The sequence below is a fragment of the Eretmochelys imbricata genome, chromosome 23, assembly GCF_965152235.1.
Source record: "Eretmochelys imbricata isolate rEreImb1 chromosome 23, rEreImb1.hap1, whole genome shotgun sequence".
Classification (NCBI taxonomy): domain Eukaryota; kingdom Metazoa; phylum Chordata; order Testudines; family Cheloniidae; genus Eretmochelys; species Eretmochelys imbricata.
The window spans coordinates 9,664,060-9,687,848 of record NC_135594.1 but is presented as its reverse complement, the minus strand read 5'-3'; the positions used below and the strand labels follow the sequence as shown (position 1 = coordinate 9,687,848).

Below are 23,789 nucleotides of genomic sequence, written 5' to 3'. Positions count from 1 at the left end.
CTGTCATTCTCCAGGGGGACCCAGCGGGTTGCAGCCTGCGTTTGTTTGGGGAGTTGGACATTAAGTTTAATAAAATTCCATTTTTAAAACCATCCCTGGTCTGGCAGTGTAACACATGCTCTGACCACCAGACCCCTACAGTCCCAGATCCAGCAGAGTTGGGGGTAACAGCTTGCACCCAGATTCTGGTCTGGTCAGGTTGGTGGAATTAACACAGCTCATCCCCCCAGTTCCCCTGGGTGTCCCCTGTGCAGCACAGAGACGTGGGCAGCAGTTGATGGGGATGTGGTTTGTTGGGAGTGGCAGGGACCTTGGTTTGCTCTCCCTGAGCATCACAGGCTCCCTGTGCCTGCCGCCCCCTGCTCAGTTCCTCATTTGAGCTCCTGGGGCATCAGGCTCCATGGAGCTGGGGACTGGGGTATTTGGAGCAGCACTGAGGGGTCCCTCGCTGTCCCATCATGTGGTGTGAGCTCACTGCCCTTTTTCTCCATGAGTGCCAGCTTGGGCGAGGGTCTGAGGCCAGCACTTGTGTCAGTGGGTCAGGATCGGAGACAAGGGTGAGTTGGCTGTTCAGGCAGCGTGAGAGGCCGGGTGCTGAGTACCAAAGGGGCCAGAGGGCTGGGGGAACGTTTGTCTTAATAATGGGGAGCTGAGTCAGGGAAAAGAGGAGCTGAGACCTGAACCTTCACTCCAAAATGGAAACAATATCCTGCACCCTGATCAGGTTGCCCGGGGTCAAGCCAGAGTCACTCATCGCCTGCAAAGGCAACAGGGCTAGATTCTGATCTCAGCTCCCCTCAGGTTTCAGAGTAACAGCCGTGTTAGTCTGTATTCACAAAAAGAAAAGGAGGACTTGTGGCACCTTAGAGACTAGCCAATTTATTTGAGCATAAGCTTTCGTGAGCTACAGCTCACTTCATCACGAAAGCTTATGCTCAAATAAATTGGTTAGTCTCTAAGGTGCCACAAGTCCTCCTTTTCTTTTAGCTCCCCTCAGGTCATTCTGGAGTCCCTGAGGGCTGCAGTTAGATCAGGGGCTACATTCGCATCTTTCATCCCAGAGTAAATAAAAATAAATATTGCAACCTAGTCAGGGTAATTGGATATTAGACCTTGTTTTGATCGATGAAAATGTGACTAGGGTTGTCAGGTACCCAATTTTCAACCAGAAAGTCCGGTCAAAAAGGGGACTTGGCAGTGTCCAGTCAGATGTACTGACCAGACACCAATAGTCTGGTTACTGCGGGTGGGAAGGGAGAGGTGCCGGGTCATCAACCCGAGCCAGACCCCGCTCAGCTGGGGCCGCCTCCTACTTGCATCTGGGCAGGCAGGAGACTTCATGTCAGGCTGCAGCTCTGTGACAGAGGGATCCCAGTGGGAGTAGAGAAGGGAAGTGGAGAGGAGAGGAGCCAGCTACAAGGAAGGGGGAGGAGAGAGAGCAGCGAGGGGCGGGATGGGGAGGAGAGGAGCGAACAGGGGTAGGGGCTTGAGGGAAAGGATGGGGCAGGGGCGGGGTCTTGTGAAAAGCGGTGGGAAAGGGACAGGGACTTTGGGAAAGAGGCAGGGAAGGGAGGTCCGGTTGTCTGCAAATAGAAAGTTGGCAACCCTAAATGTGACCAATGCTGGGGCGTGGTTTAAGATGTATCAGATGCCCCCAAAACACAAAATTCAGCAAATTGTGAAAGTGGCTTCTTCAGCTAAACCCCCATCCTGGTTATCAGTGGAAGTGAAAGCAGAAATAACAAATAATAATATTAAACAACTAGGAAATGGGGAACTTCATCTCAATAAGTGCAACTGAGGAGTTAGGAATTGTAGACACTTGATAAGAAAAATCTAACAATATCAATGAAAAATCAATGGCATTTTAGGATAAGGACAATAAGGAGTTCTTGAAACATATGGAAAACAAAATATCCTAGCAATCAGTTTTAGTGCAGTTGGAGATGAGGATGGTACAACTGTAAATCATGATGCAGAAAAAGGGAAGTATTACAAATATTTTTGTTCTGTATTTGGGAAGAAGTGGAATGACGTACCCATATCCTACAGTAATAGTGAAATACTTTCTATTCCAGTTGCACCTAGCGAAGATGTTAAACATCAACTATTAGAATGCAACACTTTTTAAAGGTATAACAAGATGCATTGGCTGGAAGTTGAAGCCAAACAAATTCAGACTGAAAATACAGCAACAATTTGTTAAGAGAGAGAGTAATTAACACTGGAACAATGGACCAAAGGACGTACTGGAGTCTCCATCCGAAGACAGGCGACATGACAAACTTTGGATTGGATACCACACAGTCATTTTACAAGGATGAACATGGGGGTGTAGGATGTTCCTCCGAGGTACAGAGCATCACCCCCCCACACACACCAGCTCGTGCTGCCATGGCTCAGCAGGGTTGGCAAGAACAATTCTGCCCCCGATGGCCTGAGGGGCAGCTCCATCGGTAGGGGCAGGAGCCACCCAGGGGATATATAGGGCAGAGAACGCTCTGGAAATTCTGGGAGGATTCTGGGGGCTCTTCAGAGACTGGGGTGCTGGGAGACACTCCCCCCCCAGGCTGAGGAGTGGTGATGGAGGGGGGGTGGAGAAAAATCCTTCTGGTGACCCAGCAGGGCCCAGGAGAGCTGGGGAGAAGGTCCGAGGGGGCAGATGGGATCCAGGACTGTAGGGTCCATCCCTACAGAGATGGGATCAGCTACTGGGGAGGGGGTGAGAGCTGGGGGAGGGAGCCGGGTGTTGTATAGAGTGGGGGACCCTACTGCAGGGACTGAGGCAACAGAGAACTGAAGCTCCAGAGAGAGACCAGGACAGACACCCCGGGGTTGGGGGAGCAGTAAATGACTTTATTTCAGTGCCAGGAGCCAGACCTCATGTCTCCATGCACAGGGGGCCAGTCACTCTATCTCAGGAGCTGGGATTCTGCAGTGTCGGTGCCCATCCAGGAAGGGCTGTCTCCGGCTCTTCTTTGCCCCATCCCATTCCCAAGTGGGTGCTGGGTCGTGCTCACACATTGGCCGAGGTGTCTGTTTTCCCTGGAGGTGAAAGATTGGCTGCATGTGCACGGAGAGCCACATGTTGGGCTGGACGGTGCCGGGCTCAGGCCAGCAGATCCCTTCTGGTATCAGATTTCAGAGTAGCAGCCGTGTTAGCCGGTATCCGCAAAAAGAAAAGGATGACTTGTGGCACCTTAGAGACTAACAAATTTATTTGAGCATAAGCTTTCGTGAGCTACAGCTCACTTCATCGGATGCTTATGCTTAAATAAATTTGTTAGTCTCTCAGGTGCCACAAGTCCTCCTTTTCTTTTTTCTGGTATCAGAGCGATTCCTGAGTCTGGGGAGAAATGGCCCCAGCATTAACATGTCCCTGAGGTGTCTCCTGTCCCCTTCTCCCTGCACCCAGATCCCCTGCCCCACGCTCCCCCCAGCAGACAGGACACTGGGCTGAACAGACCCAGTATGGCCATTCTTATGATCAGGGAATCTCGCTCTGCTCCACCCCCCTAGTCTGACATTGGCTCCGGGGTATACTCAAGGATCCGGCTCATCCCCTGAGGTCGGGAAGCAAATGCTCTGGCTAAGGAAGCACTAACGGCCTTCCCTCATCTTCTCAGGTCATATCCCCAACAGAGAGCAGGAGGAGCAGGGAATCTGGCAGGGAAGGGGTTATTTATTGAAGGGGCCCTATACAGTGCCCAGCCCCCCACACCCCACCCTGGGCTTCCCACAAACATAGGCAGCACCTTCCCTGCATGGGGCTCTGCTACGGCCCTGCTTCCCCACCCCCTGGGGCCCTGGCAGGTGCTCCCTTAGCTGGTGCCACAGGGGCTGGTGTGCTCGGTGCCGGGGGTCGAGGGTTTGCTCCCAGGGGTCTGGCTGTTGAGTTGGGAGCACCATGGAATAAATGTGAGATTCCCTGAAGCAGGGATTTCCTGGGGGAAGGGAGAGTGGCTTTTCTGCCCTGTGGAGCCCTCCAAGCAGATAGGGCTCTTCCCCCAGAGAGATCTTCATCCCTGCATGGCTGGATCCAGGCTCCCCTGTAAGCACAGAGAGACGGCGGGTTAGAGGGGCCAGTGTCACCCCACAGGCCCAAGCCCCCTGACTGGGATGGGATTGAGGGGAGGGGAGGACAAGACAGCTGCCCAGGGTGGGTAGGTTTCCAGGGGCTGGAGAGGTGGGAGCTGCTGGCCAGAAAGAGACCTAGTGTCTGTGTTCTCTGCCCCCCCTCCCCCACCCGCCACCACAGACCTACCCACTTGGGGCACTCAGAGTGGGGTAGGGCCAGGCATTGGGGTGGCTCCAGCTCACAGTGGGAAGGGGCATCTCTGGACATCACACACCCTTCATAGCAGCCTCAGTGTGTACAGGGGACACCCTGGTCTGACTCCTCCCCCCACTGACAGGTGGTACAGGAGCTGGGCCAGCTGCCCAAGGGTTATGTGCAGATGAGGTACCCCCATGTTCAGAGGGGCTTGGCAGACTTGGGGGGCCTTGTCCTGGGGTGGGGGAAGGGATAAGAGGGGGGGTCATGTCACCTGGAGTCTCCTTCCAGCAGTAACCAGCCTCGGCCATGATCAGCACCAGGGCCAGCAGAACCCCGGAGACCAGACCCAGATGGAGGATGTTGCCCCAGGGGAAATCCAAGCGCCTCGTCAGGGCTGTGAAAGGACAGCACAGGTCTGTGGAGTTCTTGGAAGTATCAGGGCTGGATTCTGAACTCAGCTCCTTCACGGTTAATCCAGAGTCACCCTCTGACAGCAATGGGTTGAGGGCCGGATTCTGATCCATTACCCCTGGATCTAGCTACCCATCTAGCTATTTAATAAAGGATAGATGGAAGAGGCCAGCTGGGCAGCCTCTGAGCCCCAACTCCTCTGTGCGCCCCCAGAACAGGAACAGACCTGAAAGACCTCTCTGCTCTGCAGCTAACCCTGGAGTCAGGGATCCTGCCTCTGCCTCCCTCAGATCTAGAGTTGCCCCTTTAATCTGTGATTCCACAGAGTCTCTTTCCCATACTATGTAAGAGCAAAGGTCCATCTAGCCCAGTAACCTGTCTTCGGACAGTGGCCAATGCCAGGTGCCCCAGAAGGAATGAACAGAACAGGTAATCAACAAGTGACCCATCCCATGTCACCCATTCCCAGCTTCTGGCAAACAGAGGCTAGGGACACCATTCCTGCCCATCTTGGCTAATAGCCATGGATGGACCTATTCTCCATCAATTTATCTAGGGGTTTTTTTGGAACCCTGTTATAGTCTTGGCCTTCACAACATCGTCTGGCAAAGAGTTCCACAGGTTGACTATGTGTTGTGTGAAGAAGTACTTCCTTTTGTTTGTTTTAAACCCGCTGCCTACTAATTTCATTTGGTGACCCCTGGTTCTTGTGTTATGAGAAGGAGTAAATAACACTGCCTTATTTACTTTCTCCACACCAGTCATGATTTTACAGACCTCTACCATTCCCCCCCCTCCCCCCGGGTTAGTTGTCTCTTTTCCAAGCTGAAAAGTCCCTGTCTTATTAATCTTCCCTCTTATGGAACTGTTCCATGCCCCCCCAATCATTTTTGTTGCCCTTTTCTGTACCTTTTCCAATTCCAGCATATCTTTTTTGATATGGGGCAACGACATCTGCACACAGTATTCAAGATGTGGGCATATTATGGATTTGTAGAGGGGCAGTATGATATTTTCTGTCTTATTATCTATCCCTTTCTTAATGATTCCCGAAATTCTGTTCACATTTTTGACTGCTGCTGCACATTGAGTGGATATTTTCAAAGAACTATCCATAATGACTCTACGATCTCTTTCCTGAATGATAACAGTTAATTTAGACCCCACCATTTTATATGTATAGTTTGGATTATGTTTTCCAATGAGCATTACTTTGCATTTCTCAACATGGAATTTCATCTGCCATTTTGTTGCCCACACACCCAGTTTTGTGAGATCCCTTTGTAACTCTTAATGGTCCGCTTGGGACCTAACTATCTTGAGTCGTTTTGTGTCATCTTCAAATTTTGCCACCTCACTGTTTACCCCTTTTCCCAAATCATTTATGAATATATTGAATAATATTGGTCCCAGTACACATCCCTGGGAGACACCACTATTTACTCTCTCCATTCTGATAATTGACCATTTATTCCTACCCTTTGTTTCCTATCTCTTAACCAGTTACTGATCCAGGAGAGGACCTTCCCTCTTATCCCATGAGAACTTACTTTGCTTAAAAGCCTTTGGTGAGGGAACTTGTGAAAGGCTTTCTCAAAATCTAATTACACTATACCCACTGGATCACCCTTGTCCACATGCTTGTGGACCCCTTCAAAGCATTCTAGTAGATTCCTGAGGCATGATTTCCCCACTCAGGTACCTGTCCGTGTGGTCCCTGGGCTGATTGGATATGGTGATGTTTCAAGCCCAGTGAGGTTGTTTTCACCTGTAGGTTTAGAATGAGAGCCTGTCAGGGCAGGGGATGACATGGGTAATCAGGGGGAGCTAAGAGGTAAAAAAAGCGACTCAGCAATTGGGTCCCTCCCCCCTCGACTCAGCCTTTATGGTCACTCTAACCTCCAGGGGGTTAGTGGATTTTATCAGCTGGGGAAGGGACTGGTTCTGCAGCTGCTGGCCCTGACTTCTCTGGGCATACTCTGATAGGGAGCATCCCCCTGGGAAAGGCCTCACTGTTCTGCAGCTTGCCCTGGGGGCAGCGTTCCCCCTTCCCTCTGCCTTACATCAACAGCTGCTGCTGCAGCTTCCCCCGGCTGCATGACAAATCCACTGATTTCCTGATCCCACACTGGGCATCCCCTCTGTAAGGCCCCAGGCAGATCCTGGCTGTGAGCATCTCCTTGGGGCATAGACTCTGTGAAGGCTGGGCTGGGTACAGGGCTGAGAGCGGGGACTCCAAACGAGGCCCCTCACCTCTCATCACCAGCTCCACAGGGTCACTGGGCTCTGACCAGATGAAGGCTTGTAATGTGCTCCCATAACGTCAGGTGTAGCTCCTGCTGTCATCCTGTATAACGCTGCGGATGGGAAACGCAGTCATGTCTGCAGGACTTTCCATGTGATGCAGCGTGGCGTGGTCTCCTCCTTTGTACAGAACAACCCTCAGCCCTGGTACCTACACTCACACTGGATGGTCACGGTGCACCCTATGGCCATTACCTCCCTGGGGCTCACAGAGATGGAGGGATTGGGATAGAACTCTGCATGCACAAAGACACAGGACTTCTATGGGGGAGACATATACCCTTGCTCCTCAGTCTGTCTGTCTGTCATTTGATCTCTCTGTGCCCAGCCCTAGGGCATTCAGCTGCCTCCCCTTGTCTAATGTTCCCTGTGTTATAAACCCAGCAACAGCACAGGTCTGTGGAGTTCTTGGAAATATCTGGGCTGGATTCTGATCTCAGTTCTGCCAGTATAAATCTGGAGTTACCTCGTGACTGCAGTGGGGTCAGAGATGGGTTCTGATCCATTGCCCCATATCTATCTATCTCTCTACCTACCTACCTACCTATTGATCTATTAATGAATGCAACTCTGACAAGGTAGGAGCTGGCTGGGCAGCCCCTAAGTCCCAACTCCTCTATGCATCCCCAGATCAGGGGCAGCCAAGGAAAGCATCCCCCTATGAAAGGCCTCCCTGCTCTGCGGCACTCCCAGGGGCAGGGATCCTCCCTCTCCTCCCCAGATCTATAAGGTATCCCATTAGTCTGTGATTCCACAAAGTCCCCATTGAGACCCCACTTTACCCGGGCTGGCTGGAGTCGATGATGTTTCAAGCCCACTGGAGTAGTTTCTACCTGTGTGAGTACAATGAGAGTCTGTTGGGGCAGGGGGTGAAATGGGCACCCGGGGGAGTGACAAGATGGAAACAATGACTCAGCAATGGGGACCCTCCCCCCCACAGCTCAGGATTTATGGTCCCTGTAATATTCAGGGGGTTAGTGGATATTATCAGCTGGGGAGGGTGCCGTGCCGGTGCTGCAGTCACTGGGCCCTGACTTCTCTGTGTGTCCCCAGAGAAGGAGCATTCCCCTGGGAAGCTCTGCAGCTCTCCATGGGGGCAGGGATCCCCCTTCTCTCCCCCAGATCTATAAGGTACCCCATTAATCTGTGATTCCAGAGAGTCCCCATCAAGGCCCCACTTTACCTGTGTGTGTGGTCCCCGGGCTGGCTGGAGTCGGTGATGTTTCAAGCCCACTGGAGTTGTTTCTTCCTGTGGGATTAGAATGAGAGTCTGTTGGGGCAGGGGGTGAAATGGGCACCCAGGGGGAGTGACAAGGTGGAAACAATGACTCAGCAATTGGGACTCTCCCCCCACAGCTCAAGATTTATGGCCACTGTAATCTCCAGGGGGGGTGCAGTGCCAATGCTGTAGTCACCGGGGCCTGACTTCTGTGTGTGTCCCCAGAGAAGGAGCATCCTCCTGGGAAGCTATGCAGCTCCCCCGGGGGAAGGGTTCCCCCTGCCTCTGCCAAATCAACAGCTATTGCTCCCCCTTAATTGGACAAGTCACCCATCATATTATCTCATGTCTAGCTTGGCATCCCCTTGGATACAGGGATAAGGAAATGTTGTTGGCCTCATTGGATGTGTGATGCATTTGAATGCATTGCGCAGAGTGTTCAATCTGTTTATGTGAAATTGCAGTTATAGGTTCTTATGTAAGCGGGCTCTGAATGAGCTTTCCCAACACCTAGTGATGAGCTGGGGAGAAGACATCAGGAACTGACCATGTTTGAATAGACACACCCACTCTGCCTAGGTGAGCAACATGATGGGGCTGCTTTGCCCAAATGATCACTTTTGTCTGGTGTTGGATTGCAAATCACTTTGTTATTGCGGAGGCAGAGGTAATAAAGTGTGGTTATCCTTTTGTGAATCAAAGGGAGCAGAACTGGCCTTGGTGTGTCACGAACGAGGGGGTCACTCTCAAGTTAACTGCATTCAATAAGCAGGAGGTAGGGGTGCCAAAGGCCAGTGGAGATGTGAGAGGGTATTTGTGCCCATCTGGCTTTACGTGCCATTTGACTCTGCACTGTTTAACGACAGAGCTTCTTAAGGCCCAGTTGAGAGTCTCTTGGTTTGGATCACTCGAGCTGACATCACTGATAGCCCAGTCTAAATATGAAGCCTTAGGTCCGTTGTGGGACAGTGTCTCTGGTGAACGAGGTTGCCTCGCTAACTGCTGGAATCACTGAGAATTGGAATTGCTGAGAGCTGAGTTAAGTGGTGGAACTTCAAAACATCCCAGAGGTTGCAGTGGAGAGGGCCGTGGCAGGGTGACTGATGGCAGAGCGCCGGAGAGTGGCAGAGGGAACACTGAGGGGTGGCTGGCGGTGCAGTCAATGGTGGTGGAGTGGCCGGCTGTGGAGTGAACAAAGGCAGACAGCGATGCAGAGTGAACAGCGGGACAGCGACAGCTGCTGAATCACTGCTCAGTGCTGCCCTCCCCCACCCCGGGGTGGGAGGTTAACTCACGCAAACACACCTCCAAACACTGGGTTTTCACTGACCAAGGACAACTGTGAGTGGGGTGCGGTGGAGGGAGAGAGGACTGGCGTGTTAAAGGGACATTTGTTTGTCGGACTGTCACACTACAAGGTGAGAGACTGAGGAAACAGATGCTGCCAATGTACTCTGAGGTGGGTGTTTTATTCATGGTCAGATGTTTTCAAATCATGCTCGTGGTGTTTTCCCAAGTAATGCCAGGTTCCTTTCCCCTTTTATTAAAAGTTTTCTCTTCTATACATGTACTTAGTGCTTGTGAGAGGAGACGTACTGGCTCTTAGAGGTACCAAGTGGGGGGTGTAATTTTTTTCAAATTACTGGGTGGGGACTCGAGCTGGTTCTGTGTTGTGTTGTCAAAAGGAACCCAGCCCTGGTTGCTGCTGACTCCCCCCGGCAGAAGGGTTACACCTAAGCAGTTGCTTATGTTGAATTTGCAGTTATCTAGGGGTTACGGTTTTTCTCTATGCAGTGCAGAATCAGTCACTGTGCGCACATGTCTGTGTTTCTAATCCATGACTATGTTAGGCCCACAATACACAGTGTGACTAGAGGCCAGCAGCACTGGATGTAATATTCCCTAAGAGATGTGGTCACCTTAAGATGAACCTAATTCGCTCCGTCAGTGTGGTGGTGTGATCCCTCCTTCTAGGGTTTTGGAAAATTGTGATTCTTTTCCTCTGGTGTTTGGAGAAACACTTGATAGTGATCAACGGGGATTTTGGTTTTGCTCAGTGATTATTTGGTCTGAGAGAAGCTAGATTAAGGGCTGAGCCTTCGTTATTGTTGGACGGAATTGCTGTCCAGACAGTGCAGAAACGGCAGCAGCAGCTGGAGCTCTGCACTACCCAGTGAAATCACTGAGGTTTGTCTGCAGACTCAGGCTTGTGCTTCGGCCCTAACAATGGCTGTGTAGACATTCCTCCTCAGGCTCCGAAACCTGGGCTCCGGTCCCAGTAGGAACAACTACATGGCTATATTTAGTACCATAATGAGAGCCCCAGTCTGTAGACCTGGGCTTTGAGATTTGTGGCTGCTGGTATTTTTTACAACGTAGCCATAACCTAAGAGCTGAGAACACTTGGGGCTGGAGCAGTGCAGAAACTTCAGAAGGTGACAGCAGTGTGCAGTGGCAGAGTGGGCAGTGACCGGAGTGGGCAGAGGCATCATTTGATTTTCCTGCATTCCTCCCCTAAGGCTGGAGCTGAATGCACCTAACGGCACCCCTAGACCCTAGGACTTCACTTATGGTGGACAGCAAACCAAGAGTGTGGTGTCATGGACAGAAAGGGGAGTGGTGTGTTAACGGGACATTTGTCCGCTGGTCTTTCAGAAAGGGGGAAACTGAGGCAAAGCCACTGCTCCACCTGGGGCCAGGGATTTACTTGTTGTTTGCATACGTTTGAGTCATTGTTGTCATGTTTTCTCAAATTAATGCCATTCTTCCTTCTCCCCTTAATAAAATATTTCTTTTGTCGCACACAGACTCAGTGCTTGCAAGACAGGAAGTATTGCTTCTTAGAAACACCCAGGGCTGGTGTTTAGTTTTCCCAGATTTCTGGGTGGGACCTCAAGCCAGTGTTGTGTTGTAATTTTGAGAGGAACCCCTATATATTGAAGCCAGAGCTTGTTGCTGCCCACAGCAACTGGAAGAAGGGTTACATATGTATTGCAGAGGAGTTTAATCTCCTCCTTTGTACAGAGCAACCCTTATGCCCTGGCACCAACTCTTTCAGAGGATGGTCACAGCTCCTGCCAGGGCCATCATCCGCCCTGGGGCTCACAGAGATGGTGGGTTTTGCACAGAGCTCTGCATGCACAAAGACACAGGACACAAACCCTGCCCCTCAGTCTGTCATTCTGTCCCACAGAGGGGTATTCTGGTGCCTCCCCTTGTCTAATGTCCTCTCGGCAATAAATCCAGTGACAACACAGGTCTGTGGAGTTCTTGGAACTGGCGGTCTTGGGTTCTGATCTCATCTCCCCGAGGGTAAAACGAGAGAAACCCGCTGAGTGCAATGGGGTGAGGGCCAGATTCTGATACATTACCCTGAATCTATCTATCTATCTATCTATCTATCTATCTAATGAACACGGTTCTGATAAGGCAGCTGCTGGCTGGGGAGCCTCCTCTGTACAGCCTCAGATCAGGGTAAGCCTGGGGAATTTAGGAAAGACCTCCCTGCTCTGCAGCTAGCCCCTCCATCCCAAATGTAAAGGTGCTCCTTTAATCTAAGATTCCACAGAGTCCCCATCCCAGCCCCAGTACCTGTCCATGTGGTCCCTGGGCTGGATGGAGCTGGTAATGTTTCAAGCCCGGTGGGGTGGCAGCTTGGGAAAGACAGGGCCGCACCTTCCTGTGCGCCACCGACTCGGCCGTGCCCTGTGCCATCCTGCTGGAACTGGTCACGGCCTTGGACATGGAGCTGCTGAAGGCCAAGGAGCAAGTGAGAGCTTCCCAGGTTGGGGGTTCTACTCTTGTCTTGGGGAAAGGAATGGAGTCTAGTGTGCAAAACCAGGGGGGATGGGAGCCGGGACTCCTGGGTTCTATCGCTAGCTCTGCTGCTGTCCTGGGAGCAGTCCTCTCACCTGTCCAGCAGTGCCAGGTGTTGAGTGAGCCCCGTGTCTCTCCCCAGGGCTCTGAGGTGACACTGCAGCTGCTGTTCCTGGACGGCGAGGAGGCCTTCCGGGAGTGGAGTGAGAGGGATTCCCTGTACGGGGCTGTCCATGGCCAAGGCTCAGCACCAGCCGGGCACCAGCCAGCTCCAGGCTATGGTGAGAGCCGCCCGCCTGCCCCTCTGAGGAGTTCTGCATGGGGGATCTTTCAGGCTGGACGGAGATGGTGGGGGTGCCTGTCCGGGGTAGGTGGGGGGCTCAATCTCTCTGCACTGGATCTTGTACCAATCCCTCCCTCAGATCCTCCTGGGGTGACTGGGCCCCTACAGATTTAACCCCTCGTTGCCTCCTTGCAGATCCTGTTTGTCTTGCTGGACCTGCTGGGGGCCCGCCACCCGACCATCCAGAACCACTTCCCCTTCACCGCCTCCTGGTTCGACCGGCTCGTCGGCATCAGTACCAAACCTTCCTTTCTTCCAGGGGTGGGAGGGGGCTTGCCCCCCCAGGCACCTGTAGTGGGACAGCTACCTCCTCCCCCGCCCCCAAGTCCTGATGGTCCTGCATCTGTCTGACAATGAATAAAGGTGCCTGGGTTCTAGCCCCAGCTCTGGGAGGGGAGTGGGGTCTAGTGGTTAGAGCAGGGGGGCTGGGAACCAGGACTCCTGGGCTCTATCCCCAGCTGTGAGACAGAGCTGGGAGTTGGGGATTCAGTCCCCAGGGCTGTTGACCTGGCATCTTTCACCAACACTTTATTTCCCTCAAACACGACTTGTCAGATTTGAAATCCCCCCTCCCTCCCCAGCAGGGTTTCCATGTCCTCAGGGAGCTCTGTTGTGAGCGGCCAGGTGTAGCCCCCTCTGGGGCTTGTTCTGCCGTGCCCCCAGCCTGGCAGGTCCCAGGAACCAGTCCATTCCTCACTCTCTTCTCTGTGTCGCCCAGAGAAGCGTCTGCACCGGCTGGGCCTGCTGCAGTCCCACCCCCGGGAGCAGATGTACTTTCAGAGGGAGCCTGTCTATGGGCCTGTCGAAGATGACCACGTCCCCTTCCTTCGCAAAGGTACCTGTCCTGCCCCATGCTACCGGACATCCAGGTGCAGAGTAGTGTGGGATGGACAGCTGGGGAGGCCTCCCCGGGGGAGCCAGGGCAGAAGGTGTGCAGACAAAGTGTGGTGAGACTCCCCCAGGCTCCCACACAAGCCTGGCCTCATGAGTGGAGCAAGGGACTGAGACCTGGGTTCAGATCCTGGCTTTGCCGCTGCCCTGCTGGGTGACTTTGCTGCTGTCTTCCTCAGTTTCCCCATCTGTGAAGTGGGGGGAATCATTTTGACCCCCTTTGTAAAGTGCTTTGGGATCCCCTGAGGACAAGGGCTATGCAAGAGCTAGGTGTTATTTACAGGGGTAAAATGCTTTATAGATGATGTTTGCCTGCCTGGCACACTTCACCCCAGAGGTGGCTGCATTTTGAACTTCAGCTCTGGGATCCTTGGGAGTGAAAGACTTTATAAACACATCGTTGCTATCTAGCCACTTGGCCCTGACTCGCTTGATGTCTCTGACCAATCTGGTTCCCATAATGCACCTGGCCAGCTGCTCGTTGCTAGGTCAGGGGAGCACATGGCTCCTAGATGTAAGGTCAGGTCGTGCCTGAGGGCCTGGCTCCATCTACTGAGACAGTGTGCGCATTTAGAATGTCGCCCGTCGCCCGCTAGTGGCTGGGCCACATGGGGATAATAGTCTACTACTGCTGACAATAGTGGAATTGCTCTTGTAGCTCCAGCAGTAGAGGCTGGGCTTGCAGTGATGCAGATCCTGGGTTGGATTCCTGCTGACTATCCATGTATCTGTCTGGCTGCAGGAGTGCCGGTGCTGCACCTCATCGCCACCCCTTTCCCAATGGTCTGGCACACGATGGAGGACGCGGAGCAGAATCTGCACCCCCCGACTGTGGAGAACCTCTGCAAGATCCTGGCTGCCTTCCTGGCCGAGTACCTGTGGCTGTGACTACCCAGAGCCTCCCCTGGCGAGGGAACCAACCCCTCCCTGGGCCTCGCAGGATTCTTCGCCCCTCCTAGGCCGAGCTCCATGGGGCCAGCAGCCAAAACACCCTAGGGACCAGGCAAGGTGGCTTGGGGGGCCCGGGCTGTGGCAGCCCCACAGGGTCCTGGGGAGGTGTTACAATGCTGGGAGGATGGGAAAGGAGATTGTGCTGAGTCTGTTCCGGGGCTGCAGCAGGGCTGTGGCCGGCCCAGGAGTGAAACCTCTTGCTTGAGCCCCTTGAGCCCCTTCCTGGGCTTTACACGCCCTCCACAGCTCCAGCCGCCAGGGCCTGGACTAGCCTCTTCCCAACGGGGAGCCTGGATCCCAGTTGGTAGCATCCCCCGGGGGCCACGGCTCAGAAGCAGGAATAACTGGGCTAAACCTGGACTGTGCCAGGGGCAGGACACCGGGGGCTGCGGGGGGCCAGACCTGCACTCTCTGCAGCGCGGCCTCCAGCTGCCAGCCCACCAGGGGTTGCTCCTGTTTATGGGGCCCGTCCAACCCTGGGGTGCTGGGCTCCCAGCCTCGCTCGGGGGCTGCTCCACAGTGACTCTTGTAACAAAGAGCTGCCCTGTCAGTGCTGCTGCCCCCTTCCCACATGCTGGGCAGCCCTGGGCACTGTGGGGCTGGGACACTGCTCCTGGCATGGCTGTTCCCTCCGCTCCGGCCCCTCCTGCCAGTCTCCAGCCGCAGCCCCAGCTCCCATCAGCAGGCGCAAACCCCAGCTCCCCTCCCCTTCCTTCAGCTCAGGGCTGCCGGGCCTGACTGTGTGTGACCCATGCGGAACCAGCACCCCCTTGGTTTCGCTCCACCTCCTCCCTCTGGATTGAGAGGCAGCACAGCCTAGCGGGCAGAGCACTTGACTGCACCCATGGGATCTGTTCCACGCTCTGCCACTAACTGGCCCTGTGAGTTTGGGTAAAACCCTTTTCCCCTCCCTGTGCCTCAGTTTCCCCTCCCATCCTTTGTCTAATTAGACTGTGAGCTCTTTAGGGCAGGGACTGCCTGTCTCATGTTCTGTGTGTATAGCACCTAGCCCAAGGAGGCCTCTTAGTGCTAATCTGACAGACCATAATCACGCCCTCTCAGCTCGCCCAGCCCAGCCCAGCAGCAGGGTGGTGGTGGTTATGGTTTAACAGGAGATGAAATGATTCCCGGCGCTTCAACTTTTCATGTGCTAGAAGCTGGTTTATTGTCACTGCTCAGTAGCTCCCAAGCAAAGCAAGCGCTAAGCCACAGGGGCACTGGGTTAAAGGCAAATTGCATTTGAATTAAAAACCCCTTTGTGGGACTCTGTGACCCACCCTACAGGTACTTCCCAGGCACCTGCTGTGTGAAGATCCAAACACTTTGCCCCCCTCGGTGAGAGAGGCTCGCGGGAATGGATTGTCGGGGCAAAAGGGTCGAGGGCTGAAAGCTTTGAGAGGCAGACCCTGCGGGGGCCAGGCAGAGCCGAGTGTCAGGGCTTGGAGACACTTGGGTTCCCTTTGTGGGGGGGTTAAATAGCGACCGATTTCTGGGGGATTCCAGATGAAATCTTCGCTGCAGAGCCCGGGGGGGCTGGGGGCAGAGGCGGATTTGACTCTGGAATTGATAATTGCTCAGACGTTTCACACGGGAATGGAGGCGAAGTTTCCTGAGCTGCCCAGGGATTGGCAGGGCCGTCGCCGCAGAGCTCGGCTGAGGCTTGGCCCCACCCCCCTGGACGCTGTAAGACCTGGGCCTGGCTGTGTGTGGACCTGGGCTAAGCTGACATGCCCGTTGCGGGTGGGAGCGAGGGACTAGGCCTGGCATCTGCCGAAGGAAGCAGACCTCGGGGAGGCAGGTGGCTCCCAGGCACCATTAGAAATCTGAGTCCCCCGGGGGGCGGGGGCAGCAGAGCCCAGGGGAGACGGGAGCGTAACCCCAACTCTCAGAGCCCTGCTCTCTGGGCCCTAGGAGGCAGCAGGTGGGCGAGAAGCGGGAGGCTGCCCCCTGCTGGGGGGCAGAGGTGCTGCTCGAGCAGGCAGAAGCTGTGGGCGGGGTCAGTGATGGGTGCAGGGGCTGCCCCAAGGCTGCAGGGACTCAGGCTTCAAACTCAGGCCACTGGCTTATGGCCTCGTAGAGGGCATCCCCAGGGCATTCGGTTGACTTTACGTCATGATGCCCCTTCAGGGTGTAGCTTTCACTCAGGAAGCCCCCGGAGACTGCACATTGGATCAGGCTCTTGGCAGCGGTCAGGGTGGTGTTGTCAGGGGCTGTTTCTGCAGGACACCAGCAGCCCCCTGTTAATTTCACACACGCCCCTGGCCCCTCTCTGCTGCTCAGGGGATGTGAATGTGGCCTGAGTAAATAAACACTCTCTAGCCACGTTCTTGATTGGCCATGTCAGTGTCTTTCTCCCCCACCCCACTGCATTTGGTAATGCATCTCCCCGCCTCCACACACACATTTGCTTCGCCACGCTCCCCCTCCCCCTCCCTTTCCTGACCCTGTTCCCCAGCCCAGTGTCCCACCGTGGTGGAACCAAGAGCAGCTGTGAACTTCCTAGTTCCCCTGGGGGCCTAGCAGGGAAATCTGTACAGACAGGAACCACGTACTGGAGAAGCTGCCCAGGAAGCTGATTCCCAGTGACTTATTGTTCCAGTTCTTGGCATGGGCCCCCATGGTGCTCCAACCTCTGCCCTCGTAGACTCTGTCATCTTCGCTGATCAGGAAGCTGCAGGCAGAGCGCAGTGTGAGACCTGCACAGGCATGTCGGCCGCACCCTCCCCTCCCCATTGCTCTCGGCAGCTCCCCCAGGGTCGTCGCTGGCCCGGCCCGGGTTTGAACCTGGGACCATCAGAGCTAGAAGCTCAATCCTCTGCCATGGAGCTAAAGACCCACTGAGGAAAAGGACTGGAATGGAGGGGCCCTAACCAGTATTGCACTGTTTGGCCATTAGGTGGCGCTGTGTGTAACTCCCCTTATGGAAGGCACCAAGGGCCCCACCTGGACAGAGCTGGGGGTCGAGTGAGGGCTGTAGCGGGCCCAGATGTGGGGCAGGAGAACAGCACTGGGAGCCGCTGCCCTGCAGGAAATTCCCAGCTGGGTTTCCATCTCCCGACATCACCATCTCAAAGCATTTCACGGAGCAAAATCTCTGGCCAGGTTTTCGTTGCGGGGCGTCAGGCCGGCTGCAGGGAAACGTGTCAATAATGCCGGCATGGGGCGGTGTCACAGAGGCCTTTGCTGGCCCCCACCCCACCCCATTGCCACGGCTCCAGCCCCACACACAAATGCTGTAGGAGTGTAACTGTCCCAGGCTAGTTAACACATTACAGCCCCGGTGGGGGGACAATCCTCAGTGCTTACGGTGACAGCACTGCCGAGAACACATGTTAAAGCAATCAGCGAACCCACCCGCCTGCTAACGGGCTTACCAGGGATCCCTCCCCTGACTCCAGCCAGGGCTCCGGCCGGGGTGCAGCCCGTCAAACCCACCCACGGGCTTTCCAGTGCTTCCAAGCTCAGCACAGCTTCTGCTGCGAACACGACCCCTGGGAATCTGTGAGTGCCGCAGGCCGGTCCCTCGATCTGGGAACAGGTCATTTGCAGCCAGTGTCTCGCTTCCCAGGTCGTCGCTTCGAAAGGCTGGGGCAGAGGTGGGAATTTGCATCACCACCCTGGCTGGTCGGTCGTTTAACAAGTGTCCTGTGATGGTCCTGACCCTCCCCAGGGTTTGCTGGAGTCACGTCTCCCCCAGAAGAATCACGTCCCATCCCCCCAGACTCCAGACCCATTTGCATTTGTAATACAATGAACTCCGGAAATACCCACACTTCGTCCAACCTGCTTTGTGCAGGTTTCCCCCTACAGAACTGGGTGGAACCAGGTGCTGTCCGGCACCCTTGGGGAACCCATTGACTTAGTGCCTGGGCAGGTTTCTCCTCTGCCTGGCATTTCTGCTATGGCCTGTCACAATGTCACGTTTTGACATTGCATTTAAGAAGCATTCTGCCATCACGCCAGCACCCGGCCTTCACAAACCCGCCCAGTCGGCTGGCAGCCTCCTACCCCAGTTCTCTCTAGAGCCCCTGGGCCGATCTCTCCCACGCCCCTCCTTACTTGGGGTGCCCCCAAACCTTTTCCTTCCAGCACGCAGTTCATTTTCTTAACTTCCGACACGGCTCAGCTGCATTATTAACGATGAGGCTTGTCCTGCTCCATCACATCCTCCAGGTCCTCCTTGCACTCAGCTGGCTTCCCCAGTGCTCCCAGTGTCACCTCAGCCAATTGCTCCTGTGCTGGCCGATAAGCACTTCCATCATCCTCCGCCCGTTTCTGACAACCCCACGTCTGCACCGTCTCCTCAGCTCCTTCCCCTCGCCCACCTTCCGCTTTCCTTGCGGCGCTTGCCAGCCGCCCGTTGACTTCCCCATTCTGCGACTTCCCTTTCTGAACATTTTCTGTCACTTCCTTAAGCTTCTGAATAAAAGCCTCGCGCGCCCGATGCTGAGCTGCCGCCCCGGGTCACGCTTTCCCCTCCACTCTCTGGTCAGCCTCAGAGACAAGCAGCGCACACGTGTGATCCCACGGGCCGGTCGGCCGCTGTGCGGCCCCAGATCCTCCATGCATAACAGCACATTTCTTTACAAACAATCCAATCCTTTACTATTTTGGCCATTCTTTGCCCACATTTTACTCTTGATGGAGTTAATGTTTCGCTGGATCTAGTCTTACATCTCTTCTTCAAACTGTTCCCCTCCCCTGTAGGCCCCTAGACCGTCCCAGCCAGAGTCTCCACACACGGCTAGCTCTTTACTCCCGACACAGAGGTTGTTACCCTGCCCGGTCCGGTTTCAGCCGGTAAACTTGGGTTGGAGGATCCCCCAGGGAAGCAGATTTATTACCAATTCAGCTTCGATCTTACTTCCTACTTAAAGAGACCTCAAGGACCCAAGGCCCGGCCAGTATTTATTAGTTATTAGTACAGCGCTCAAACAGAAAGGCAGATCCATTACCAAGCCTGCTGAACCAAATTTTGCAGCTGTTGACGTAAGCGACAGACTGAGCCCCGTGATGTCTTTTGCCACGGCTTGCATACATCCTTGCATTGGGAAAGAGGAAGAGATAAGCTGGAACTAAGTTACCTATAAGTAGTCCAAGCTGTATGCAAGCCGTGGCAAAAGACATCACGGGGATCAGTCTGTCGCCTGCAAAATTTGTGTCTGGTAAATACCATAGACTTCCCAGCATACAATCACACATCTGCTGCTTAAGCATAAACTTTTACCATCACTATGTTATTTATACATTTCCATTTGTTTGTGGTTAGTATATTTCTCGCACAGTTGCGTGGCAACGCAAATAACAGGGCGCTAGGCTACAAATTTTAGCAAACTGGCATTTTTCACAGCCTGTGAGAGTTTAGCAGCATTCCCAAAGTATCTCGGGAGTTCGGGTCACCAGTTGGCCTGAGGTCTGATAGTAATTTGGCCTCTACCAGTCAACAAACCTTTGTACTGGTATAACGGCATCCCCATGGATGGGGTGGGGGGGTGTTGTAATGTTTTAACTAGACCTGTCCAGTTAAAGTCCTCAGGCTTTTGCATACAGACATGGTCGGCCTGTGGAGTGACCTTGGTTAAGTCACATCCCCCTTGTGTGCCTCAGTTTTCCCATCTATAAAGTGGGGATAGTGATGCCAATTTCCTTTGTGAAGGGCGTTGAGATCTGCTGGAGAAAGGGGCTAGCTCAGAGCCAGGTGTTATAACTGGGGAGCAAGAGGGTCTGTCGCTGCCCCAGACAGGTCGTGGGAGCTTCGTGGAGCGGAGAGATGGTGGCAGACATGGGTAGCAGAGGGCGCTGTGCTGGGCTGCAGTGGGGCAGGTTGGTGGCAGAAGGGGAGGTCTCTCCAAAATCCAACAACGCACCCAACAGCCACGTGCCCTGATGCCTGACCCCATTGTCATCGCCCCCAGCACAGCCCCCAGCACCTCTCTCATGTGTGTCGGGGGAGAGGGGATTTCTGCTTGGGCTGCCTCCACGCGCTGGTGCTTAAACTCCAAAAGGAAGCTTACAAGCAGTGGAAATTTGGACAGATGACTAGGGAGGAGTATAAAAATATTGCTTGGGTATGCAGGGGTGTAATCAGGAAGGCCACGGCACAACTGGAGTTGCAGCTAGCAAGGGATGTGAAGGGTAACAAGAAGGGTTTCTACAGGTATGTTAGCAACAAGAAGAAGGTCAGGGAATGTGTGAGCCCCTTACTGAAAGTGGGAGGCAGCCTAGTGGCACATGATGTGCAAGAAGGTGAAGTACTCAATGCTTTATTTGCCTCAGTCTTCATAGAGAAGGTCAGCTCCCAGACTGCGGCACTGGGCAACACAGTATGGGGAGGAGGTGAGCAGCCCTCAGTGGTGAAAGAACAGGTTAAGGACTATTTAGAAAAGCTGGACGTGCACAAGCTCCTGGAACCAGATCTAATGCATCCAAGGGTGCTGAGGGACTTGGCTGATGTGATTGCAGAGACATTGGCCATTATCTTTGAAAACTCATGGTGATCGGGGGAGGTCCCGGATGATTGGAAAAAGACAAATATAGTGCCCATCTTTAAAAAAGGGAAAAAGAAGAACCCGGGGAATTACAGCCTGGTCAGCCTCACTTCAGTCCCCGGCAAATTCATGGAGCAGGTCCACAAGGGATCCATTTTGAACCACTTGGAGAAGAGGAAGGTGATAAGGAACAGCCAACGTGGATTCACCAAGGGCAAGTCATGCCGTCTATGATGAGATAACTAGCTCTGTAGATATGGGGAAAGTGGTGGTTGCGATACGGCAAAGCTTTTGATACGGTCTCCCAAAGTATTACTGCCAACAAGTTAAAAAAGTATGCATTGGATGAATGGACTATAAGGTGAATGGAAAACTGGCTAGATTGTCGGACTCAATGGGTAGTGATCAACAGCTTGATGTCTAGTTGGAAGCCGGTATCAAGCGGAGTGCCCCAGGGGTCGGTCCTGGGGCCGGTTTTGTTCAACATCTTTATCAATGATCTGGATAATGGGATTAATTGCACCTTCAGCAAATTCACAGATGACACTAAGTTGGGGGAAGATGTAGATATACTGGAGGGTAGGGATAGGGTCCAGAGTGACCTAGACAAATTGGAGGATTGGGCCAAAAGAAATCTGATGAGTTTCAACAAGGACAAGTGCAGAGTCCTGCACTTAGGACGGAAGAATCCCAGGCACTGCTACAGGCTGGGGACCGATTGGCTAAGCGGCAGTTCTGCAGAAAAGGACCTGGGGATTAGAGTGGACGAGAAGCTGGAGATGAGTAGCAGAGTGCCCTTGTTGCCAAGAAGGCCAAAGGCATATTGGGCTGCATTAATAGGAGTGTTGCCAGCAGATCGAGGGACGAGATTATTCCCCTCTATTTGGCACTGGTGAGGCCACATCTGGAGTATTGCGTCCAGTTTTGATCCCCCGACTGCAGAAGGGATGTGGACAAATTGGAGAGAGTCCAGCAGAGGGCAATGAAAATGATTAGGGGGCTGGGGCACATGACGCACGAGAAGAGGCTGAGGGAACTGGGGTTATTTAGTCTGCAGAAGAGAAAAGTGAGGGGGGGTTTGATAGCAGCCTTCAACTACCTGAAGGGGGGCTCCAAAGAGGATGGAGCTCGGCTGTTCTCAGTGGTGGCAGATGACAGAAGAAGGAGCAATGGTCTCAGGTTGCCGTGGGGGAGGTCTAGGTTGGATATTAGGAAACACTATTTCACTAGGAGGTTGGTGAAGCACTGGAATGGGTTCCCTAGGGAGGTGGTGGAATCTCCATCCTTAGAAGTTTTTAAGGCCTGGCTTGAAAACGCCCTGGCTGGGATGATTTATTTTTGGGTTGGTCCTGGTTTGAGCAGGGGGTTGGACTAGATACCTCCTGAGGTCCCTTCCAACCCTGATATTCTGTGATTCTATGAAATGCAAGTGGTGCAAAATAATAGCGAGATGGTGCCCTGGCGATGCAAATCCAAGGCAGCATCCACACTGGGGCGGTCAATCTGAGCCAGGGGTGGTGGGTTTTGTGATATGGTGACATATCCAGGTAGGGGTTTCCTATCCCTTTTCCAGGGCTGGGATAGAACCCAGGAATCCTGGCTCCCAGCCCCCCGTTCTAACCACTAGACCCCACTGTCATGGGGCCTCCTGGTGATACTCTGGAACTGCTTCAGACGAAGCCAGTCAGGACTCTGGGGAAGTCTCCTTTCTGTGAGCAGCCGGTCTTCAGGACACAAAGCTCACACAACTTCCACCTTCCTGGGTCTGACCTCGGAGCATTCAGCATCCTCTGCCCCTCCGTGCACTTCCCACGGGGAAGCCAGAGGGTCCTGCACCCCAACTTCACAGTCAGACGTGACTCTCAGCCAGCCAGTAAAACAGAGGTTTATTAGACGACAGGAACATGGTCTAACACAGAGCTTGTAGGTGCAGAGAACAGGAGCCCTCAGCTGGGTTCATTTTGGGCGGCAGTGAGCCAGAGAACCACATCTGCACTTCACTCAATGTCCCCAGCCAGCCCCAAAGTGAAACTATCTCCAGCCTCCGCCCTGCTCTGGGCTTTGTCCCTTTCCCCGGGCCAGGAGGTCACCGGATTCCTTTGTTCTCCAACCCTTTCGCTCTCACCTTGCAGGGGGGAAGGGCCCAGGCCATCAGTTGCCAGGAAACAGGGTGTCGGCCATTCTCTGTGTCCAGACCCCTGCACACACCTGCCCTCTAGGGCTCTGCAATGATCAGACACCCTTACCCCACCACCTAGATACTTAAGAACTGCCTAGGGGAAACTGAGGCACCCCCACAATATTCAGAGGAAACATTAAGAACAGTCCCACTTCATCACACCCACTCCCCTCCCAGGGCTGGTGTTAGAACCCAACGGTCCCAAGCTGCCAGGTGCTTTGGCCATGGGGTGTAAAACGGTCCCGTCTCTGCTTCCTCTCCCACCGCTGCAACGACGCAGAAGCTGCTTTAATAGCAGCCTCCCCCTGCCCCCCCACCACGCCCAACTGAGTCTCAGGCCTTGCTAACGCTCAGTGCCACGGCACCCCAGGAGATGATTGCTGCGGGGGTGTCAGCCCAGGGGGAGGTAGTGACTCCGAGAAGCGGGGAGAGCAGCAGCACCGTTGATGAGGGAGGTCTGGCAATGCCAGTGGCTGCCTGGGGTCTGGCAGCCCTGGTACTCAGAGCAGATTGTCAAAGGCCAAACCCCTCTCACCACCGGCTCTGTAGCTCCCCCTTGCTTTCAGTCTGTCTTAGGCACCATCCTGGCCCTCATCCCCCTGGCATTCGAGCACTGCCCAATCTCAATTGCATTTATTCTAACTGCCCCCTGCAGGGCAGGGCCTGGCTGCTACCCCCACTGTAGAGGCAGGGAACCGCAGCACAGAGGGAATAATGGACTAGCCCGAAGCCAAACAGAGCATCTGTGGCAGAGCTGAGAAATGAACATGGGTCTCCTGGGTCCCAGGCTGGTACCTTCTCTTCCAACCTCCTGCCCCCTTCGTCCCTGGTTCAGTGGGAGCTGTGGGAGTTCTCTGGGGCACAGGAGCTGGCTGGTGCCCAGATGGAGCTACGTTGCCTATTGCACAGAT

At 54.0% G+C, this 23,789-nt stretch overlaps 1 protein-coding gene and 1 pseudogene across 1 annotated transcript; one reads left to right on the top strand and one right to left on the bottom strand.

Annotated features, from left to right (window-relative positions):
* The first annotated feature begins 11,271 nt into the window (after positions 1-11,271).
* Positions 11,272-14,148, top strand: LOC144279302 (glutaminyl-peptide cyclotransferase-like protein; annotated as a pseudogene).
* A 2,100-nt stretch (positions 14,149-16,248) lies between these two features.
* Positions 16,249-18,312, bottom strand: LOC144278784 (peptidoglycan-recognition protein SB1-like). Its single transcript, XM_077840131.1, has 4 exons — positions 18,288-18,312; positions 17,586-17,796; positions 16,764-16,882; positions 16,249-16,427 (listed from the first exon to the last, which is right to left on the bottom strand). Exons 1-4 carry the CDS (start codon positions 18,310-18,312, stop codon positions 16,249-16,251), a joined length of 534 nt encoding a protein of 177 aa, XP_077696257.1.
* Positions 18,313-23,789: the final 5,477 nt, after the last annotated feature.